Source organism: Enhydra lutris, unplaced genomic scaffold, assembly GCF_002288905.1.
Source record: "Enhydra lutris kenyoni isolate GAN:26980312 unplaced genomic scaffold, ASM228890v2 scaffoldscaffold31, whole genome shotgun sequence".
NCBI classification, from domain to species: domain Eukaryota; kingdom Metazoa; phylum Chordata; class Mammalia; order Carnivora; family Mustelidae; genus Enhydra; species Enhydra lutris.
In genome coordinates this window covers 448,345-466,829 of record NW_019154115.1, presented here as the reverse complement: position 1 = coordinate 466,829, position 18,485 = coordinate 448,345, and the positions used below count along the sequence as shown (strand labels likewise).

Here is an 18,485-nt window from a genome sequence, read left to right as displayed (position 1 = left end):
TCTGCTGCTCCCCCTGCATGTGCTTTCTCACTCTCTCAAATAAATCAATACATGAAAAAATCTTTATAAACAATAATAAAAAATTACTAATTACCCAAATGATTACAGAACTAGTTAAACTGGTATGCTCATATACTTAACAGCAATAAAAACATAATATTAAAATATAGCAGTTGGTATTTACAATATAGTAAATGTATTTTGTAAATTTAGTTGTGTAATGAGCATTATAGTCCCATGCCTGCCTGCCTTTCATTCATTCCCTCCTTTGTAAATTTCCAGCTCTGGTGTAAATTTTGTACCATGCTTTCCTCACTCCAGCTCCAGATCAAAGATTATTGCTGAATTAAGCCATACAACCATGCCATTTGATCCTCAGAGCCTCCTTTTCTCATTTCTCATTGTGATTTTTCATAAGGATAGTTCCAGAGTTTTCTTATTTTGTCACATCTGTGGTAGCCTTCCTCATGTTTTCATATGACAAGAACACCTAAATTTCTTTGTTTCTTCCTCTTGATTCTATATTTCATGATCTGCAACCTCCAGCCTTTTGGATCTCTTCATTGATTGAAAGACTGTTCTCATAATTGTATGTAAACAAGTCGTATTTCCCTTAAAATCCTTGAGTACAGTGACCATTCTTGTTCATCTTTGTGTTCCTGGTGTTGGAAATTATTCCAGATGACTGTGAACTATTGATGGTCTCTTTATAGTCCACAGTAGATATGGGTGGATACTGGTTGGTTCCAAGATATGGTCTGCAAGCTTCTTTTTTGAATTTAGAAGCATGTTTAAACAGTTGGAAGCCCAGCAAAATAACTGTGTGATACTGTGTTTTAAAGACAGATTTACATTATCAGTTATTTGGGTTTTGAATGCATTTTGCCTGAAAGCAATAAAATCAACTTTAGTAATTGGTTTCAAACCCATTATTTCTGGATATACTGTATCTTTAGCAGTTGTGGTGCAAGCGGATGTAACTAGTAATAGTTTGATTCTGAGTTTGATAGTTAATATGTTCTACTTAAGAATTTTTATTTTACATTTATTGGGACCCTGGGTGGCTCAGTGGGTTAAAGCCTCTGCCTTCGGCTCAGGTCATGATCCTGGGGTCCTGGGATCGAGCCCCGCATCGGGCTTTCTGCTTGGCGGGGAGCCTGCTTCCCTTCCTCTCTCTGCCTGCCTCTCTGCCTACTTGTGATCTCTGTTTGTCAAATAAATAAATAAAATCTTTAAAAAAAAAAAAAAAAGGAATTTTACATTTATTTATTTATTTATTTAAGAGAAAGCACACGTGCCTGAGTCAGGGTGGGGGTGAGGGACAGAGGTAGAGGAAGTGAGAGAATCTTAAGCAGACTCCAGAGCCAGGGCAGAGTCTGCTGTGGGTCTCCATCTTACGGCGCTGAGATTATGACCTGAGCTGAAATCAAGAGTTGGACGCTTAACCAACTGAGCCACTGAGGCACCTCTCGACTTAAGAATTTTAAATTTAGATGCAGTTGGCATTTTCTCATTGGACACATAATATTCAGAAACATAGATTAATGGGAAATTTGTTTTGAAATAATTAAATTTTTCTAATAGAATATAAATTTGCACTTTTTATTAAGAATATTAGTAATAGAATAATAGACACAAATAGTTTAATTTTTGCCATTGAGCAAGTACTTTATGAATACATTTATAGAACTGAGTGTTGTGTGCATTTTTTTTTAAAGGTACACATGCTTAACAATTAGGGTTTTAAAAATCTATTTGTATTAGAATATTCTGTTCCACCTTTTTTTTTCCCTTTTAGGCCTCATTGCTACGATTTCAAAGTACCCTGGTAATAGCCGAGCATGCAAATGATACCCTATCACCCATTACATTAAATACCATCACTGCAGCCAAACGTGTTGGAGGTGAAGTGTCTTGCTTAGTAGCTGGAACCAAATGTGACAAGGTGAGAAATTTTTAAGGTCAGCCATAGCAAATATAATCTCCATCAAGAGACAGGGAAAGATGGCAACAGAGAATTATGCTGAGGACTATAACCCAAACTGGGCTCTAATCCTCATTAAATGGCCAATGTCATAGTCATTACTACATGTGAAAAAGGAACTAAAAGGTTTGCTCACTAAGCATTTTGTCTTTTGAAATGAGGTAAAATACTTGATTTAGTTCCACTGGCACCATCGTGTGCCATCAGGTACCAAGTAGAATGATAATATTTGAGTCTCCTTAGAGGTTAATAGCCGATCCCTTTTTTGTATTGATGAATATACTAGCTAATTGCTTTTAATTCCTGAAAGTGGTAAATCTGGAGTATCATGGATTTTAATTTTTAATTGGTATAAGACTTCAAATGTTAAGTACTATGCTTTTCAAACTATAGCTCTTAGTAAAAGGTGTTCTTCGTTTTGTTGTTGTTGTTGCAATGAGATAATGGCTTTGTGAACTAACTCTCTAGAAGGGTGCTAGAATATGGTTTGCAGGATCTGTACTCCTGGGCTGCAGTGTAGTTGAAATCATGCTCCAGATAACTTGAGCTACTAGTTCCCTCCTGTACCGTGCAGGAGCTGCCAAGTGTGTAGCTGGGGACTTGAAATGCTATTTTATTCACACTCTTTGAGAAAAATCAAAGCAGAAATCATTTTCTCTTTAGTTATGATCTCGTTTTGTCACAGTCTTATCTGAAAGAAAAATAGTATTTGTGTAAAGAAACTGTTAATAGCTTAGGCAAATTTCAGTTTTATACTGGTTTTTTTTTTTTTTTTGGTAGTTATTTATTGTAAGCAGTAAGTGATTTTTCTGTATAGTGTCAGAAGTTTTTTCTGGTAAAAAAGACAGTTTTGATAGTACCCGATAGTCTGCCAGTTAATACTTGGTTCGACAGAGGTACTTTTACGACCTTGGAAACCGTGAATATTGTTGCAGCCTTACCTTGCATTGAGTGGGGGCAGGAGGCACAGCTTTTCCTGCCTACTCATCAGCGAATCATCATGGAGGTGAACAAGAAGACAGAGACCATGATATGATAGTTACGTCCCTGCTAAAGCAAAAGCCAATCTTTCTGTAATTAGAGAATAAAAGGGATTCTACTTAACCTTCTGTATATAAGAATTCTGAGTAGTCAAAAAAATTTTCCCAGAACTTCATTCTGATTCCACACAGGAAGAAATGAGGAATTAAAGTAAAGATTATTTTGCTTTATCATACCTAAATATATGTAGTTGGGCAGGAACTCAGAAGTTGACAATGGATCATTATATAAGATTTTTCTCTTGCCTAAATTCAATAATTTTAATGTCAGCAGAAATCATTATTGCCAAATAGAGTGCAGTGGCCTGTAAACCAGTGTGGTCAGGTCCTATTCTTTGCCTCTAGCAAACCCATAGGCTGTGTTATTATTGTTTGTGTGTTTGAGAGAGAGAACTAACCATTGCTTCAGTTTCACCATTTCTAAAATGATGAATTTATACTTGAATTAATTGAAAGGTAAGAAGCGCAATTTATAACTGAGTTTGAGTAGAGAGCTGTGCTAATTTTGGCTTATCAATTAATACTTTTCTTTTTCAAGGCAGGAATTTTTGTTTAAGATAATTGGTAGTAAGATCAATTGGCCTAAGATTTTTTGTTGTTGTTGAAGAATTTTTGTTTTTACTTCAGTCACTCTTTTTCTGTTAAGAACTATTTCTGTAGTCTAAAAAACAATGATTTCTGTAGTTGGCCATCAAGATTTTATGTTCTGTGGATATTTGTAGTGGTGGCTCTGTTTGTATCTTTCTGTTAGGTGGATAATTACTCTTTTAATTACAGGTGGTACAAGATCTCTGCAAAGTAGCAGGTGTAGCAAAAGTTCTGGTGGCTCAGCATGATACATACAAAGGCTTCCTTCCAGGTGAGCTTTTCCAGTGGAAAAAGTGTAGTGTCTGAAGTATGCCTGAATATAAGAATATGAAAATATCACGAAGTGTATTTATCAAATGTGTTTAATTCTCAGAGGAGCTGACGCCATTGATTTTGGCAACTCAGAAGCAGTTCAATTACACACACATCTGTGCGGGAGCATCTGCTTTTGGAAAGGTGAGAAGATGGAGAATGTGGAGTCTGATGTCATTACTTGGAGGGGTTGGATTTCATTATGCTGAAAATGTACAACAGACTCTGTTTAGGTAGCTAATCCTGGCTTTCTGAATGGTAGTTTTGCTAAAGTTTTTTCTCTTAAGACTTTGTTAAAATTTCTTTAAAAATGCCAACTTCATGTTTTCAGATTTTGTCACAGAGACAAATCTGTTCTTTCAAGATTTTGTCAGAATTATTAGAATGCTACTTCCACATTTTCAAATTTTGTCATGGAGAAAACTAGGATCTTTTTAAAGATTATTTTTCTTTAAAAACAATGTTGAATTGTCTGTGTGTAAATGTCATTTGTAGTAGTAACCCATCCTAAGCAGTGGTTTATTTGGGTGGCTGAAGGATATTTACAAAGGCCAAATTCTGTCTCCTTGGAGAATTTGGAAGGGCTGTGTGATAGTTAGAAACATCCTTAGGATGAAGAAAGCTGTAATCTGATCGTGTGCATTGTGATATGTCTGACGAAAGAATGTGCTATCAGATGGTTAGTTATCTGCTTGAATTTTTAAAAAAGAGGGAGGTAAACTAAGGGGGGGGCCCAAGAGAATTTGTCACTGGGTTGTTCTTGCTCTCTCTGTGGCCATGGGTATTCTAATTCCCTTTTCTTCTATTCCATTCTTAATAAGTTGCAGTTTTTAGTTTTAAAGATTACAAATTAGGTTGTAGACAAATATATTTTTATTAGAAGGGATGCATACAGTACAGTAGTATGCAGAGCAAGGTATCAAAGTTCCCCTTTCTTCCCAACTCCCTCTTCCTGTTTCAGAAATACAGGTGTTAACAGTTGTGTATTATTTTAGTCCCCTTGCTATGGATTTTGAAATTATAATACCTGTACACATTTTTTTTTACTCCTAAAATGTAATATTATATCATGAATTGTTTTGTGACTGGTGGTTTTTACTTAAGAGTGTGTCTTGAAAAATAAAACATGTCTCTCTTGTTTTTTTAATGGCTGCATAATATTCCATATTTAGCCAGGGCTGGACAGTTAGATTGTTTCTATTTTTTTGCATTTGTAAACCTTGCTGTAAGGAAATGTGCCTGTACATACATCCTTGTATACATGTATTTACTTAGACTAGAGGTCTAGAAGTGAAAGAGTTGGGTCAAAGACTGTGTACGTTTAAAGTTTTGATATGTATTGCTAATTGCTGTCTTAAAAGGATGTTTCAGGTTGCATTCCATGAGTCGCATGAGAGGGTAACTTGCCAACACCTGGTATTGTACATTTTAACATCTTTTTCCCCAATCTGATGGGTGAAAATTGTGCATTTCTTTGATCATGAGATCGTACAGTTACTGGTTTTTATTTCTTCTTTGAATAGTCTTGATTTGACTTTTTTCCTTTTACTATCATAATTCTGTTGTAATTGATTTTAAAATATAAGTTTGAGGAATAAGATATAATCTCTTAGATCAACTAATTATGTTGAGTGACAATAACAGTGAGCTTCCAAGACCTTCATCTCTTTTTGTGCAAAATGAGTAGTTTGTGAATATTTATCTGTGGTGCAGTATTGCTTCTAGACATGAATCACTGCAACCCATCTAGAGAATTTACAGAATAACCCATGTAAATTGCTTGTAGTTTGTTTTTAACCTTTAGAATTATCAGTTTGAACTCATTAAATTTTTTCTTTTAAAGTTAACAGAATTTCTAGGCATTAACAATGTAAACACATGAGTTTAATAAACAATTATCCTTCTATTAGTAGGTTGTCACATTGTAGACTATCATAACTTTTTAGTTTTTTTATAGAATTTAGTAATTGGTAAGTAAAGTAGTTCCACAGACCTATATGGCCTTAGGCTAGTCATTTTACCTTACTGAAGTCTGTTTTTCTTATATGTAAAATGATGCAGTTTAACCAAATGATGTCCAAGATCTGCCAATGAGAGATGTTAAAAAAAAAAGGGTGGGTGTCTTTCCTTACTCTGGAGAAGATTAAGTCAGAGGATTAACATCCAACTTCTGTTACAGATGAGCATTGAACTAAAAGATCTTTGTGGACCATTCTATCTCAGAGTTTTGATTCTGTGTTAGATGAGTTAAACAAATTTCATGAATCTTGAGTTTGTGGTGACAGTTCTCCGAAAAGATTATTAAACCCAGACAGGGTGTTTGTTACATCTAAGTAGCTAGATTTTAATAGCCTGACCTTGATTGCTGTGTTGTAACATATGAAAGTTGTTTTTTTAAAGATTTTATTTATTTATTTGAGAGAGTGAGGGAGAGAGTGAGAGTAAGTGGAGGGGGAGGACAGGGGTGGTGGGAGATGCAGAGGAGAGGGAGAAGCAGACTCCCTGCTGAGCAGGGAGCCAGATGCGGAGCTCCATCCCAGGACTCTGGGATCATGACCTGAGCCAAAGGCAGACACTTAATCGACTAAGCCACCCAGGCGCCCAGCATATGGAAGTTTTGAGAACAAGGGTCACATAAGAGTAGTTGGTGCTGTAGCCTCTGAATGGGTTTGGAATGAGAAAGAATCCATTAGATGAGGCTAAGCAATCTGTTCTTTAACAGTCCTTTACCAACTGTGGTTTTGAGATAGCACACTTTTATACTGGTATGCTAGAATTTAAAAATCTGTCATCTTTTTATGTATGAACAAACACTCTGACAGTTGTGCCTCTCTTCTGAAACCAGTGTGGTGAAGCCTGCTTGGAGAGTGTAGAGAGAGATCTGTTCATCATCTACCCTCTCAGGACATTTAAATGAAAGATCATACCTGGAGATACATATGCCTTTAAGCACCATGGTCAGTTTTTTTTTCAAGATGTGCTAAAATGAAACATGGGATAATGGAAGTACAAAAGATATTAAGTTTCAAGCAATTTAGAAAGTTTAAAACTATAAAAAGAGACATAATCTGCATAACATAATGTTTGTTAGAGAATTTCTTCAGCCAGGTAACAATATTCCAGTGGTATTTCCTGAAGTGTTGAAGGTGATTTTAAAAAAAGAGTTACTTAGTGAAGCAGGCTTTAAATGCTATCAAATTTGATTTATTTTGAAAGTAGGTATCCTCTAAACTTTGTATTTACCAAGTTAGAAGTATGTTTGATGGCATTTTAATTGTTTTCCCAAATGCTTTATTTTCTAAGAGATCTTAATTTTTTTCTAACCGGTTTTTATAAACTGTGGTACTTTTCAGTAGTTCTTCTGTTGTGGTTGAAAGAGGACTGCTGTATAATAAGGTAAAAATAAACTGAAAATTAGATCTTTCCTGTTGTAGATACAACATGAGGAAAATTGACTCAGGCTGTCAACACTTGTTAGTTAGCGTCAGTATATTTAGAACCACTTAGATAGAGGACACAAGAGGAATGGAAGACACAAAACCTCTACCCTAGGGGTTTAGTTGAGGGTCATTATAAGTATGTATATTAAAGTTTTTTTTTTTTTTTTTTTAAATTTACAGACAGAGATCACAAGTAGGCAGAGAGGCAGGCGGGGGGGGGGGGGGAAGCAGGCTCCCTGCTGAGCAGAGAGCCCGATGTGGGGCTTGATCCCAGGACCCTGGGATCATGACCTGAGCCGAAGGCAGAGGCTTTAACCCACTGAGCCACCCAGGCGCCCCTAAAGTTATTTTAAAACAAACTATATGTTAGTGCCAATTAAATAGTGTATGTTAAATGCATGCAGGAGGATACAGAATAAAGGAGTAATTAGAAGGTAATCTTGGGAGAATTCTTAGAGAAAGAGGATTTGGGGATGGAATTGAGGAGAGAAACTTGAATACTGTTATATACAGTGAAAGTTTGCTCTCACGTGGTTTCATGTACCAGGTTCAGGAGCTGCCATGGAATAAGATCTATGTAGATAGCAGTGTATAATTCAGCTATTTGTGTGATAAAAGCAATGCAGGGTGCCTGGATGGCTCAGTTTGGGCCGTGAACTCTGAGTCGTGGGATGGAGTTCCACGTTGGGCTCCCTGCTCAGCTTTGGGTCTGCTTCTCCTTCTCCCTCTGTACTCCCACCCCTGCTTGTTGGCAGGTGCATGTGCACTCCCTCTCAAATAAATAAATCTTTAAATTAAAAAAAAAAATGCAACACTTCACTTTTTAAATTATGCTTCGATGATGTTATCATCTAAGGAAACCTTTGAGACTAGAAAGTATGGATATTCTGTCTTCACTAACTCTTTTTTATAGCCTTAGAGTCCTCAAATTTTAAGCTAAAACCAGGAATTCTCTTTCTGTTATTCATGAGGTGAAGTAACTGAGACTTGGGGATATTGTGGCTTTCCCATTGATCCCCGCTAGTGAGGGTGCAGTTAGCACATGTATCTATTTCAGAGATACTATGTGCACATCTAGAGAACTTGCAGAATTTACATTAGGTTTGTTGCTCCTGTACATATTATACAGGCTGCGCCTCACCTTTCTCATTCTTGTTTGCTTTATGGTTATGTAGGATTCCAGTATGTGGGTGAGCTATAATTAATAGACCTATCCCCTGTTGATGGATATTTAGGTTAGGTTTGATCTTTTTTAATGCAATATTGAGTTTTTAAAAAGGTGAAAATGTCTGCTTTGAAATCTTTTCTTTCATATACAGTAAGTAAATATATACATGTATAATCTGTTTTAGTATTTGAGAATTTTATTGATCTTCTAAATATTTGTCTGTTTCACCTAAATTCAGTAATCCATGGTGGTCACACTTTGTGAGTGATATTCATTAAAGCGAATATCATATCTTGTAATTCAACATATTGAGTTAAGATGGTTTATTACTGTAAAACTCATAAAACTCTTAATGTAGTTATAGGAATTATAGACTCTTATTTAATCTCAAAGACTATCCAAAAAATTGTGCTTGAAATTATAGTATGTCTAACGATGCATATGAAATATAAAAGATTTGAATTAAAACTTCTGCAGAGTATGCGTTTTAAGAATGTTAGTGTTGGTAGTTGATAGCCATCCGTCGGTATATATTGTGTAATTCAAAGCTATTTTTGCTTTTAGAACCTTTTGCCCAGGATAGCAGCCAAACTTGATGTTGCCCCAATTTCTGACATCATTGCAATCAAGTCTCCTGACACATTTGTGAGAACTATTTATGCAGGTGAGTAACCAAGGAAAATAATCAACGTGTTAACTTTTTGTGAATTTTAAAAGCAGAAATTATTTTGAAGATAGTATTTTAAACAAGTCATGCTTTAAATGGACCATCTTAAACATGTCTGAGAAAAGTCTTAATCCTAGATTTGCTGCTAGACCATGACATGACATTGTGTTTGATAGATCCAGAGCACAGTTCTTTCCTGCTTGGTTATTCAGTTTACAGAGCGATGAGATTTTTCAAGTCATCAATAAAAATTAGATTCACTATTCAATACATTTTGTAATTGGCACCTGGAGAAGCAAAACTTTTCCATTTAAAAAAACAGTTTTCTTAATCTTCACTGCTTCTACTCCATTTCCATCTGCATTAAGAAATTCATTTCAGTGTCTCTTTAGTTGATTACTCTTCTGCTAAGCACACTAGTCTGTAGTGGGGCTAGTGAAGGCAGTGGACTCTTTGTTCTTTCTGATTAAAATTGTGTGTTTCAGTTTAACGGTCAGTTCTCAAATTAGATCTTTCGTCTTTGGTAGTGTTTGAGGGGAAATATTGGTCAAGTTTAGGTCACTCTTATGTGATTGCTAATCCATAATTCTTTTAAAATCTTGGAGTATCACATCTCTTGTTCTTTATGCCCTATTATGTTTTCTTTCTTTTTTAAAAAAAAAGATATTATTTGAGAGAGAGCACCTGTGCATGCATGAGCAGGGGGAGAGGGAGAGGGAGTGGTTGAGGGAGAAGCATACTCCCCATGAGCAGGTAGCTGGATGCCAGGCTTAATCCCAGGATGCTGAGATCCCGACCTGAGCGGAAGGCAGACGCTTAACTGACCGAGTCACCCAGGTGCCTTCTGCCCTATCATGTTGTCATTTATTTTCCTCTCTTAATAAGCCTAGTAGCTGTGTTCCTAAGTTGTTGCAGCTCATATTCTTGAGTTACTGACTGTATTTTTGGAGAAGAAAGCTTTTGTTTATATTCCTTTTAGAAGAAGTATGCCTTCTTATTGTGGCTGCCTAACCTATTCCAATTTCTTGCTTCCAGGCAGGTCAGCGCTTGCCCTGCTTTTAAAAACATCCAAGGTTATACAGATCTCTACTGATGAATTTCTTCAGTGTTATGGTACCTTTTCCTATACTTAGTAGAAAACAACTGGTTCATAGTTACTTCTTCCTTGTTTTCATGAAGTAAATTCTGAACCTCAAAGGATTACTTGCCTTTCATGGGTATTTTTAAAAAAATAAATTGTGTATTTCAGGGAATGCTTTATGTACAGTGAAGTGTGATGAGAAAGTGAAGATATTTTCTGTACGAGGAACATCTTTTGAAGCTGCAGCAACAAGTGGAGGTAGTGCCAGTTCAGAAAAGGGTGAGTGTTTGTTTGAAATTTGTTTTGTTTCTTGTTTTTCAGTTCATTGATTATATTAGAATAAGGTATGGCCTCTGGTTAAGTTTCTTGAACAGTGTCTGAGAGCTCAGTCTAAATAATATTTCCAGGCTTTCCAAAAAGAAGAAATATTTATAATGTGCCTTTTCATATCATTTTTGGTACTATTATAGTTGCTTTGATAGATCAAAGGGGTGTTGCTTCACTTTTTTCTCACTGTTTGATATTATAATACTTGGGAGACTCGGTATAATGGAAGAATGTAATTAATAGTAAATGTATAGAGGGTTTTACTCTTTAATATATATATAGGTACAATGTTTGAACTTCATAAAGGGTTATTCCAGTTTTTTAGATAGACTCAGAGAATTAAATGACTTCTCAAAGGTCATATAGCTAATGAGGTAAAGGCTGGAATTTTATCCCTTCAATTCTTAACAAAAATTAGAGAGAATGAATTTAGAAGCACAAAAAATTCACAGTAACTAACAAACTTGAATTTCATGGACTTAATTCTTTATGTGTTTCTTTTAAAAATGCTATTATTAAATTTTAACTCACGGTCATTGTTTTGTTATCTGTATCAATGTATGCAGCATCAAGTCCTTCCCCAGTGGGGATAGCAGAGTGGCTTGACCAGAAATTAACCAAAAGTGATCGACCAGAGCTAACTGGTGCCAAAGTGGTAGTATCTGGTGGTAAGTGGAATATTATAATTATTAATTTTAAAAGATGTTATAAACTTAAAATTGATTTTATTAGTATTTATTATAGAGGAGTACAGATTTTTTTTTTTTTTTTCAAATGTAAGAAATAGGTAGGTTGCAAGTATTATTCCCATTTTACCAATTAGGAAAATGAAATCATGAGCTTGATAATACAATTTTGGCTCTCAATTGCACATCTATATCACTGGCACCAGGGGGAGCTTGGTGCAAGTCATCTCTAAAGCTGTATAGAATGGAGTTTATGTTTACTTAATTTTTTTTTTTTTTTCTTGTCTTCTTCAATGAGGTCGGGGTTTGAAGAGCGGAGAGAACTTTAAGTTGTTGTATGATTTGGCAGATCAACTACATGCTGCAGGTAAAGGTATTTTCTTTAGTAGAAAAATACTCCCTTTTTGTTGGAAATATTTTTTCTTTACTATTTCATTTATATATAAGTCACTGAAGGCTGCAGATTATTTTGCTTTCTCTGGTTTTCAACTTTTCTCTCTGAAATGGTTTTTCTTAGTTGCCAAGTGATATACCATTCAGTGTACAGAGGGCCCTTGTACTTTTTTATTGTTTATGTAACACTCTTAAAGAGTGAAATCTTTGTTGTTTTTCCATTTAGTAATTTATTTATGTATTTATTTAAAGATTTTATTATTTCTTAGAGAGAGAGTGAGTGAGAGAGAGAGGATGAGAGCAGGGTGAGGAGCAGAGGGAGAAGCAGACTGCCTACTGAGCAGGTAGCCTGATGCGGGGCTTGATCCCGGGACTTGATCCTGGGACTCAGGGATCATGACCTCAGTCGAAGGCAGCTACTTGACTGACTGAGCCACCCAGGCACCCCTGTTTTTCCATTTAAAAAAAATCTTTAAATGTCAGCTTCACTGCCTACTTTAGATTCAGGAATGCCCTTGTTTTTCTCATTATTGGTAGTCTGATATCAACCTCTCATAAAAATAGAAGTTAATGTTATTTTAAAATTGTAGTTAACCATTTAAAGGAAAGATAGAATGTATTAAAAATGTACTGAAGAGAATGGAATGGTTTTTGAAATCAGAAAATTGGAAATATTTTAGTTTTTAATTATAGAACTATGGCATGAATATAATCTTTTTATAGGGGGTGCCTGGGTAACTCTGTTGGTCAAGTGTCCAACTTTTGATTTGGCTCAGGTCATGATCTCATGATCGTCAGATGGAGCCCTGTGTCGGCCTCCACACTGGGCATGGAGCCTGCTTAAGATCTTGCTCTCCCCTACTCTTCCTTCCCTTCCTGCTTAAGATTCTCTTTCTCATGGGGCACCTGGGTGGCTCAGTGGGTTAAGGCCTCAGTCTTCGGCTCGGGTCATGGTCCCAGGGTTGTGGGATTGAGCCCCACATCGGGCTCTCTGCTCGGCGGGGAGCCTGCTTCCTCCTCGCTCTCTGCCTGCCTCTTTGCCTACTTGTGATCTCTGTCAGGTAGATGAATAAAATCTTAAAAAAAAAAAAAAAAAAAAAGATTCTCCTTCTCCCTCTTCCACTCCCTCGCCATCTCTTTTGCTCTCTCTCTTTCTCAAAAAAAGGTTTCCATTCTTTTCTTCTTTCCCCTTTTTAAGAGTTTTGTGTATAACTTTCTAGGTTTTTTTATATGCTTTTATATTAGCTAATACATGTACTCATAGAAACAGTAATGGTTTTGTCTGAATAAGGGCATTATGTTGATTCTATAATCAGATGGTTTTCTTTGAGGGTGTTTATTTCCTTCATTTATTCTTTAATTGAACAAATATTTATTGAGTGTCTGCCATATGTCAGGTATTATTTTAGGAGCTGGGAAATAGTAGTGAGCAAAATAAGCAGTCTCTCTCCTTATAGAAGTTACATTTATATTTGAGTGAGACTAGTATTAGTTTTCTGTGACTACTGTAACAAATTGCTATTAAACTCTGTGGCTTAAAACTACAGAAAATTGTTCTCACAGTTCTAGATGCCAGAAGTATGTTGAAATCATGGTGCTGGTAGGACCACACTCTGGTAGCAAATCTTTTCATTTCCAGTTTTTAGAGGCTGCCCCAGTATTCCTGGGCATGTGGGTGCATCACTCCAATATCTGGCTTTGTCTTCAAATCACCTTCTTCTCTGTGTATCTCTATCAGAACTCCCTCTGTATCCCTTTTATAAGGATACATGTGATGATATTTAAGGGGCGACCTAGATAATTCAGGATAAGGACCCTTTGTTAAGATCCTTTGTATCATATCTTTTGCCATGTTGGTAATATAGGGGATTAGAAAGTGAATATATTTTTGGAGGGGCCATTTTTCTGCCTACCACAGACACTAAATATAATAAATTAGCATATAATAATATGTTAGAGGATAATAAATGCTATGAAAAGGAGGAGGAGTTTAGAGAGGGAAGATGTCAGTTTTAAGTAAGATGGTCAGAGGAGGCCTTAATAAGGAGACATCTGAACAAAGGTGTTTTTTTTTGTTGTTGTTTTCGTAAGATTTTATTTATTTGGCAGGGAGAGAGATAGTGAGAGAGGGAACACAAGCAGGGGGAGTGGGAGAGGGTAGAAGCAGGCTTCCTGCTGAACAGGGAGCCCAATGCAGGGCTCCATCCCAGGACCCTGGGATCATGACCTGAACCAGAGGTGGATGCTTAATGACTGAGTCACCCAGGCATCCCTGAACAAAGGTTTGATAGAAGTGAAGGAGCAAGCCATGAGGAGATCTGAGAAAGAGAATGTTTCAGGTAAAGGGATAGGTAAAGTACAAAGGGTCCAGCTAAGGGAGAAGCATGTCTGGTTTATGTGACAAATTGCAAGGAGGCCAGTGTGGCTGGAATGGAAAGTGCAAAAAGGGAGAGTAGTAAGAGATAAGATGGGGAGTAATAGACCAGTACACATAGGGCTTTATGTGCTTTAGTAAAGAGATTGCTTTTTTCTTGATGAAATAGGAAACCATTGAAAGGTTTGAGTAGAAAAGTCACATGACTGGACACTCTAGCTACAGTTTTGAGCACAGGTATGTGTAGGGGAATAAGTGCATTAAGATCCCTCTTAATCCCAGTTAGGAGGCTATTTTAATCATTCAGGTGAGAGATACTGGTGGTTTCGATCAGGTTAGTAGCAGTAGATGTGGGGAGAAATAGTTTTAGGATATATAGTTGAAGGTACTGGGATTTCTTGACATATTGGATATATATATTAGGAGAGAGAGTTTTTATCTGGCAGTTGGTAGGATGAAGTTACCATTAACTGAGACAGTGAAGACTCCAAATGGCACAGTTTCCAGGGAGAGATCAGGAATTCCATTTTGGGCATATTAAGTTTTGAGCTAACAATGAAGAAACAAGTAGAAATTTCAATTAAACTGTTGGTATAGGAATGTGGAGTTCATTGGAGAAGTTTGGGTTGGAGTATAAATTTGGTAATCAGTTGCGTTTAGATGGTATTTAAAGCCATGAAACTGGATGATATCACCAAGGGAGTGAGTGTAGATAATAAAGAGGTCCAGGACTAAGCCCTAGACACTGTAAGATTAAAAGGCAGGGGAGAAGGAGAGAAAGACCAAAAGGAGTGGTAAGTAAGGCAACAAAACCAGGACAGAGAGCGTGATGTTTTGGAATCCAGTGAAGTGTTTTAGTCAGGTATTGTAATAGGTCAAGGAAAATGAGGACTGAGGGTGACTAATTTAGCCATTTAGAGGTCATTGGTGACTGAGCATTTTTAGTGGAGTAGTGGGGACAAAAACCTGAGTGGAATGAATTTTAAAGAATGATCCAAAATGGTGTTTACATGACTACATTGACTTTATGATAAACCATTGAGCAGTACATTTGTAATTTGCATGCGTTTTTGTACATGTGTTATGTTTTAATAAAGCTTTTAGAAATAGATTGGGAGGCCTGGAACTGGAATCAATACAGACAAATCTTTAGAGAGATTTTGCTATATGGGAAAGCAGAGAAATGAACAGTATTTGGCAGGGGAATATTTTAAAGAAGGAACAAATAATAGCATGCTTCTATGCTGATGGGAATGCTCCAGTTGAGAGGGGAAAATTAATCATGCAGGAGAGGGAGGGGAGATAATCTGGAGTGGTATCTTAAGTAGGCAAAAAAGTATATGGACACAACCTTAGGTTGATGGGTATATGTTAGTTGGAGCATATGGAAGTTCACTTGTGATGATATCAGTTTCTTAAGTGAAATAGGAAACAAGGTCATCGGCTGAGAGTGAGGATGGTAAAGATTTTGGACATTTAATGAGAGAAGAAAAGATACAGAGTTATAGTTTAGGAAGCAGAGAATTCAGGTCTATTTATTTAAAGTAAAACCCAGTGCACACAGTTTAGTGTTGGTGTTTTTCTCCAGTTATGCTGAACTACAGGGGGACAGGTTTGGAAAATGTAGAGAGGTTGTTTATCTGTTAACTGTTTAACTGTTAATCTGTTAACTGGAGATGGAGTTTTTTCCAGTTGAGTGTGATCTCCAAGGCAAGGAGATTGAAGGTATATGCAATGAAGTGATTAGAATCATTGATTATAGAATTTAATCTAGGTTAAAGAGGAGACAACATAGGGGAGAGAGGGTCAGCAAATAGAAATGTGGATCCCAGTGAGGTCAGAGGATTGTTAGAGCTGGGTGCGAAGGGAGTCAGCTAGAAAGAGTAGGTCACAAAGAGACATTGGAGATTGAGATTGTCAAAGGATATTGATAATGGAAAGGTTGGGGATATGACCACGGGTGTGGCTGAGGACCCAGATGATTGGAGAAGAGTTTAAGGAGCCAAGAGGCCAGGTGTTGAGATCTTTGAGAATTAAGACTAATATTGGAGAAAGTGGCAATAGCCCAGAAGCTAAAAATCATTGAGAAATGAAGGGTAATGGATTTGTGGTTAATAGCCAGCACAGCAATAAATGGGTGACATGATCTGGTGATGTGAGATTCAAAGCTGAAGACTTTTAAGGAGGAAGGAGGGAGAACTTTCTGAAGGTGTCAGTGAGGAGTCCCACCTCCAGGACCAGTGGTATGAAGATGGTGGCAGACAGAGCAGCATCTGCTAGAAGGGACTGCAGGGGAATCATTGTCTTCAGGGAGCATCTAGACAAAGGGGAAGATGGGTGTAGATTAGGGAGTATGCAGGGCTTTATGGAGATTAGTTTGTAGATTATGAAGGATAACCTTTGAGTCTGGACCTTGTTGTAGTGACTTAAGTAAGTAAAGGGCAGTATGTGACCAGTCCTCACTCTGGTAGTGTCAAGACTGTGTGCATTAGGAGGTAGTGAGTACTGTCTGTGGCTTCCTTTTGTCCTCTCTAGATGAAGATGAAGAAGACCTAAGACTCATTCTCGACCCCTGCTGTGAGAGGGGTGACTTCACTCCAGGTACAGGGCTCCTTGTTGACATCTGCTGAAGGAGGATGAAAGGCTACCTAACTTCTCATTTTTTTTTTAGATAGGTTAAAACTTGTCTTGTGTTATGTATAACTTGTCTTTATCTGATCATAGATAATATCAAAAATTGTGAAGTTATTGCATAAAGGGACATTATATAATGGCGTGCCAAACAGATTACATATAATATATGTTTTATGAATGCCTAGATGCCTTTTTGATAAAGCAAGCAGAGGACTTCAGCCAAATTTAAACTTTTAAATCCTTGGGTATAAATAGAAGGCATTTCTTGAAGTTTTGTGAATAAAATGCACTAGTACTTTCTTTTAGAATTCTTGATCATTGATAAGGGGATTTTTTTTTTTTTTTTACACACAAGGCCTTTATAAAATAAATTTGTAAGTGTACTTATTGGTGTCTTTTTTTTTTTTTTTTTAAAGATTTTTATTTATTTATTGTGACAGAGAGATCACAAGTAGGCAGAGAAGGAGGCAGAGAGGGGGAAGCAGGCTCCCTGCTGAGCAGAGAGCCCAATGTGGGGCTCAGTCCCAGGACCCTGAGATCATGACCTGAGCCAAAGGCAGAGGTTTACCCCAATGAGCCACCCAGGCGCCCTCGGTGTCTTTTTATACAGTTATTAGTGAATATCCCAAATAGCTGATGAATAGAGCTTAAAAAAAATGACAAATATGTTTCTCCTTTAGTTGGTGCTTCTCGTGCTGCTGTTGATGCTGGCTTTGTTCCCAATGACATGCAAGTTGGACAGACGGGGAAAATAGTAGCACCAGTGAGTATTGCAATAAAATATGCAATGCAAAATTCTGTGGGGATAAAAAGTGTGTATATCTGTATATATATCTGTATATATATATATTTGTTGAATAACCATCTCAGATAACCTTTCAGTGTTATCTAAGCAGTTAACCATTACAGTGGGGAACATGTCTTCACAAGGTCTGTGGATTTCTTGGTCTCAGTAAAATGCTTAGCAGTTCTTAAATCTGGCATTGTCTCAGATTTTTTTAAAAGTTTTTATTTAAATTCCAGTCTGGGGTGCCTGGGTGGCTCAGTCGATTAAGTGTCTGACTCTTGATTTCAGCTCAGGCCATGATCTCAGGGTTGTGAGTTCAAGCCCCATGTCAGGCTCTGTGCTGGACCTGGAGTCTGCTTGATTCTCTCTCTCCCTCTCTCTCTGCCATTCCCTATCTCTCCCTCTCTTTAAAAAAAAAAAAGAAAAAGAAAAAAATTCCAGCATCTTTTGGATTTTTTTAAAGCAGTGGAACACTGTCAGATTCACGTCAAATCTTTTTTTTTTTTTTTTAAGATTTTATTTCTTTATTTGACACAGAGACAGTGAGAGAGGGAACACAAGCAGAGGGAGTGGTTGAGAGGGTGAAGCAGGCTTCCCACTGAGCAGGGAGCTGGATGTGGGGCTCGATTCCAGGACCCTGGGACACTTAACAACTGAGCCACCCCAGCGCCACTCACATAAAAATCTTTAAAAAATATTCAGATTGCACACTAAATATAAAATTGGTGAAAATAACATTTTATTAGTAAATGGATTTTATAAGTTCATGTTAACATTTATTTACCATAAAGCCTATTTACTATTAATAAAAACTGCATTAATGAACACAGAATCTTGAAATCAGGAGCTATGAATAATAGTTGTCTCATCCTGTACAACTACCTTCTCTCTCTTATTTTGTCTAGCTGCATGAAATTCAGAAAATTATGATCCATATAGATAAGTGATACTAGAATAATTTTCAGTTAAGCCTATCCCAGACTTAGAAAATAAATACTTTGGTT

At 36.8% G+C, this 18,485-nt stretch overlaps 1 protein-coding gene across 1 annotated transcript in view; it reads left to right on the top strand.

Annotated features, from left to right (window-relative positions):
- Window positions 1-18,485, top strand: part of LOC111153245 (electron transfer flavoprotein alpha subunit) — an 82,226-nt gene that overhangs the window by 16,946 nt on the left and 46,795 nt on the right. The window contains exons 2-9 of the mRNA XM_022512151.1: window positions 1,799-1,945; window positions 3,802-3,883; window positions 3,986-4,068; window positions 9,097-9,196; window positions 10,449-10,559; window positions 11,174-11,275; window positions 11,592-11,660; window positions 17,375-17,457. Of these exons, the coding sequence (XP_022367859.1) occupies window positions 1,799-1,945; window positions 3,802-3,883; window positions 3,986-4,068; window positions 9,097-9,196; window positions 10,449-10,559; window positions 11,174-11,275; window positions 11,592-11,660; window positions 17,375-17,457 (777 nt within the window). The remainder of the gene's footprint in view (window positions 1-1,798; window positions 1,946-3,801; window positions 3,884-3,985; window positions 4,069-9,096; window positions 9,197-10,448; window positions 10,560-11,173; window positions 11,276-11,591; window positions 11,661-17,374; window positions 17,458-18,485) is intronic.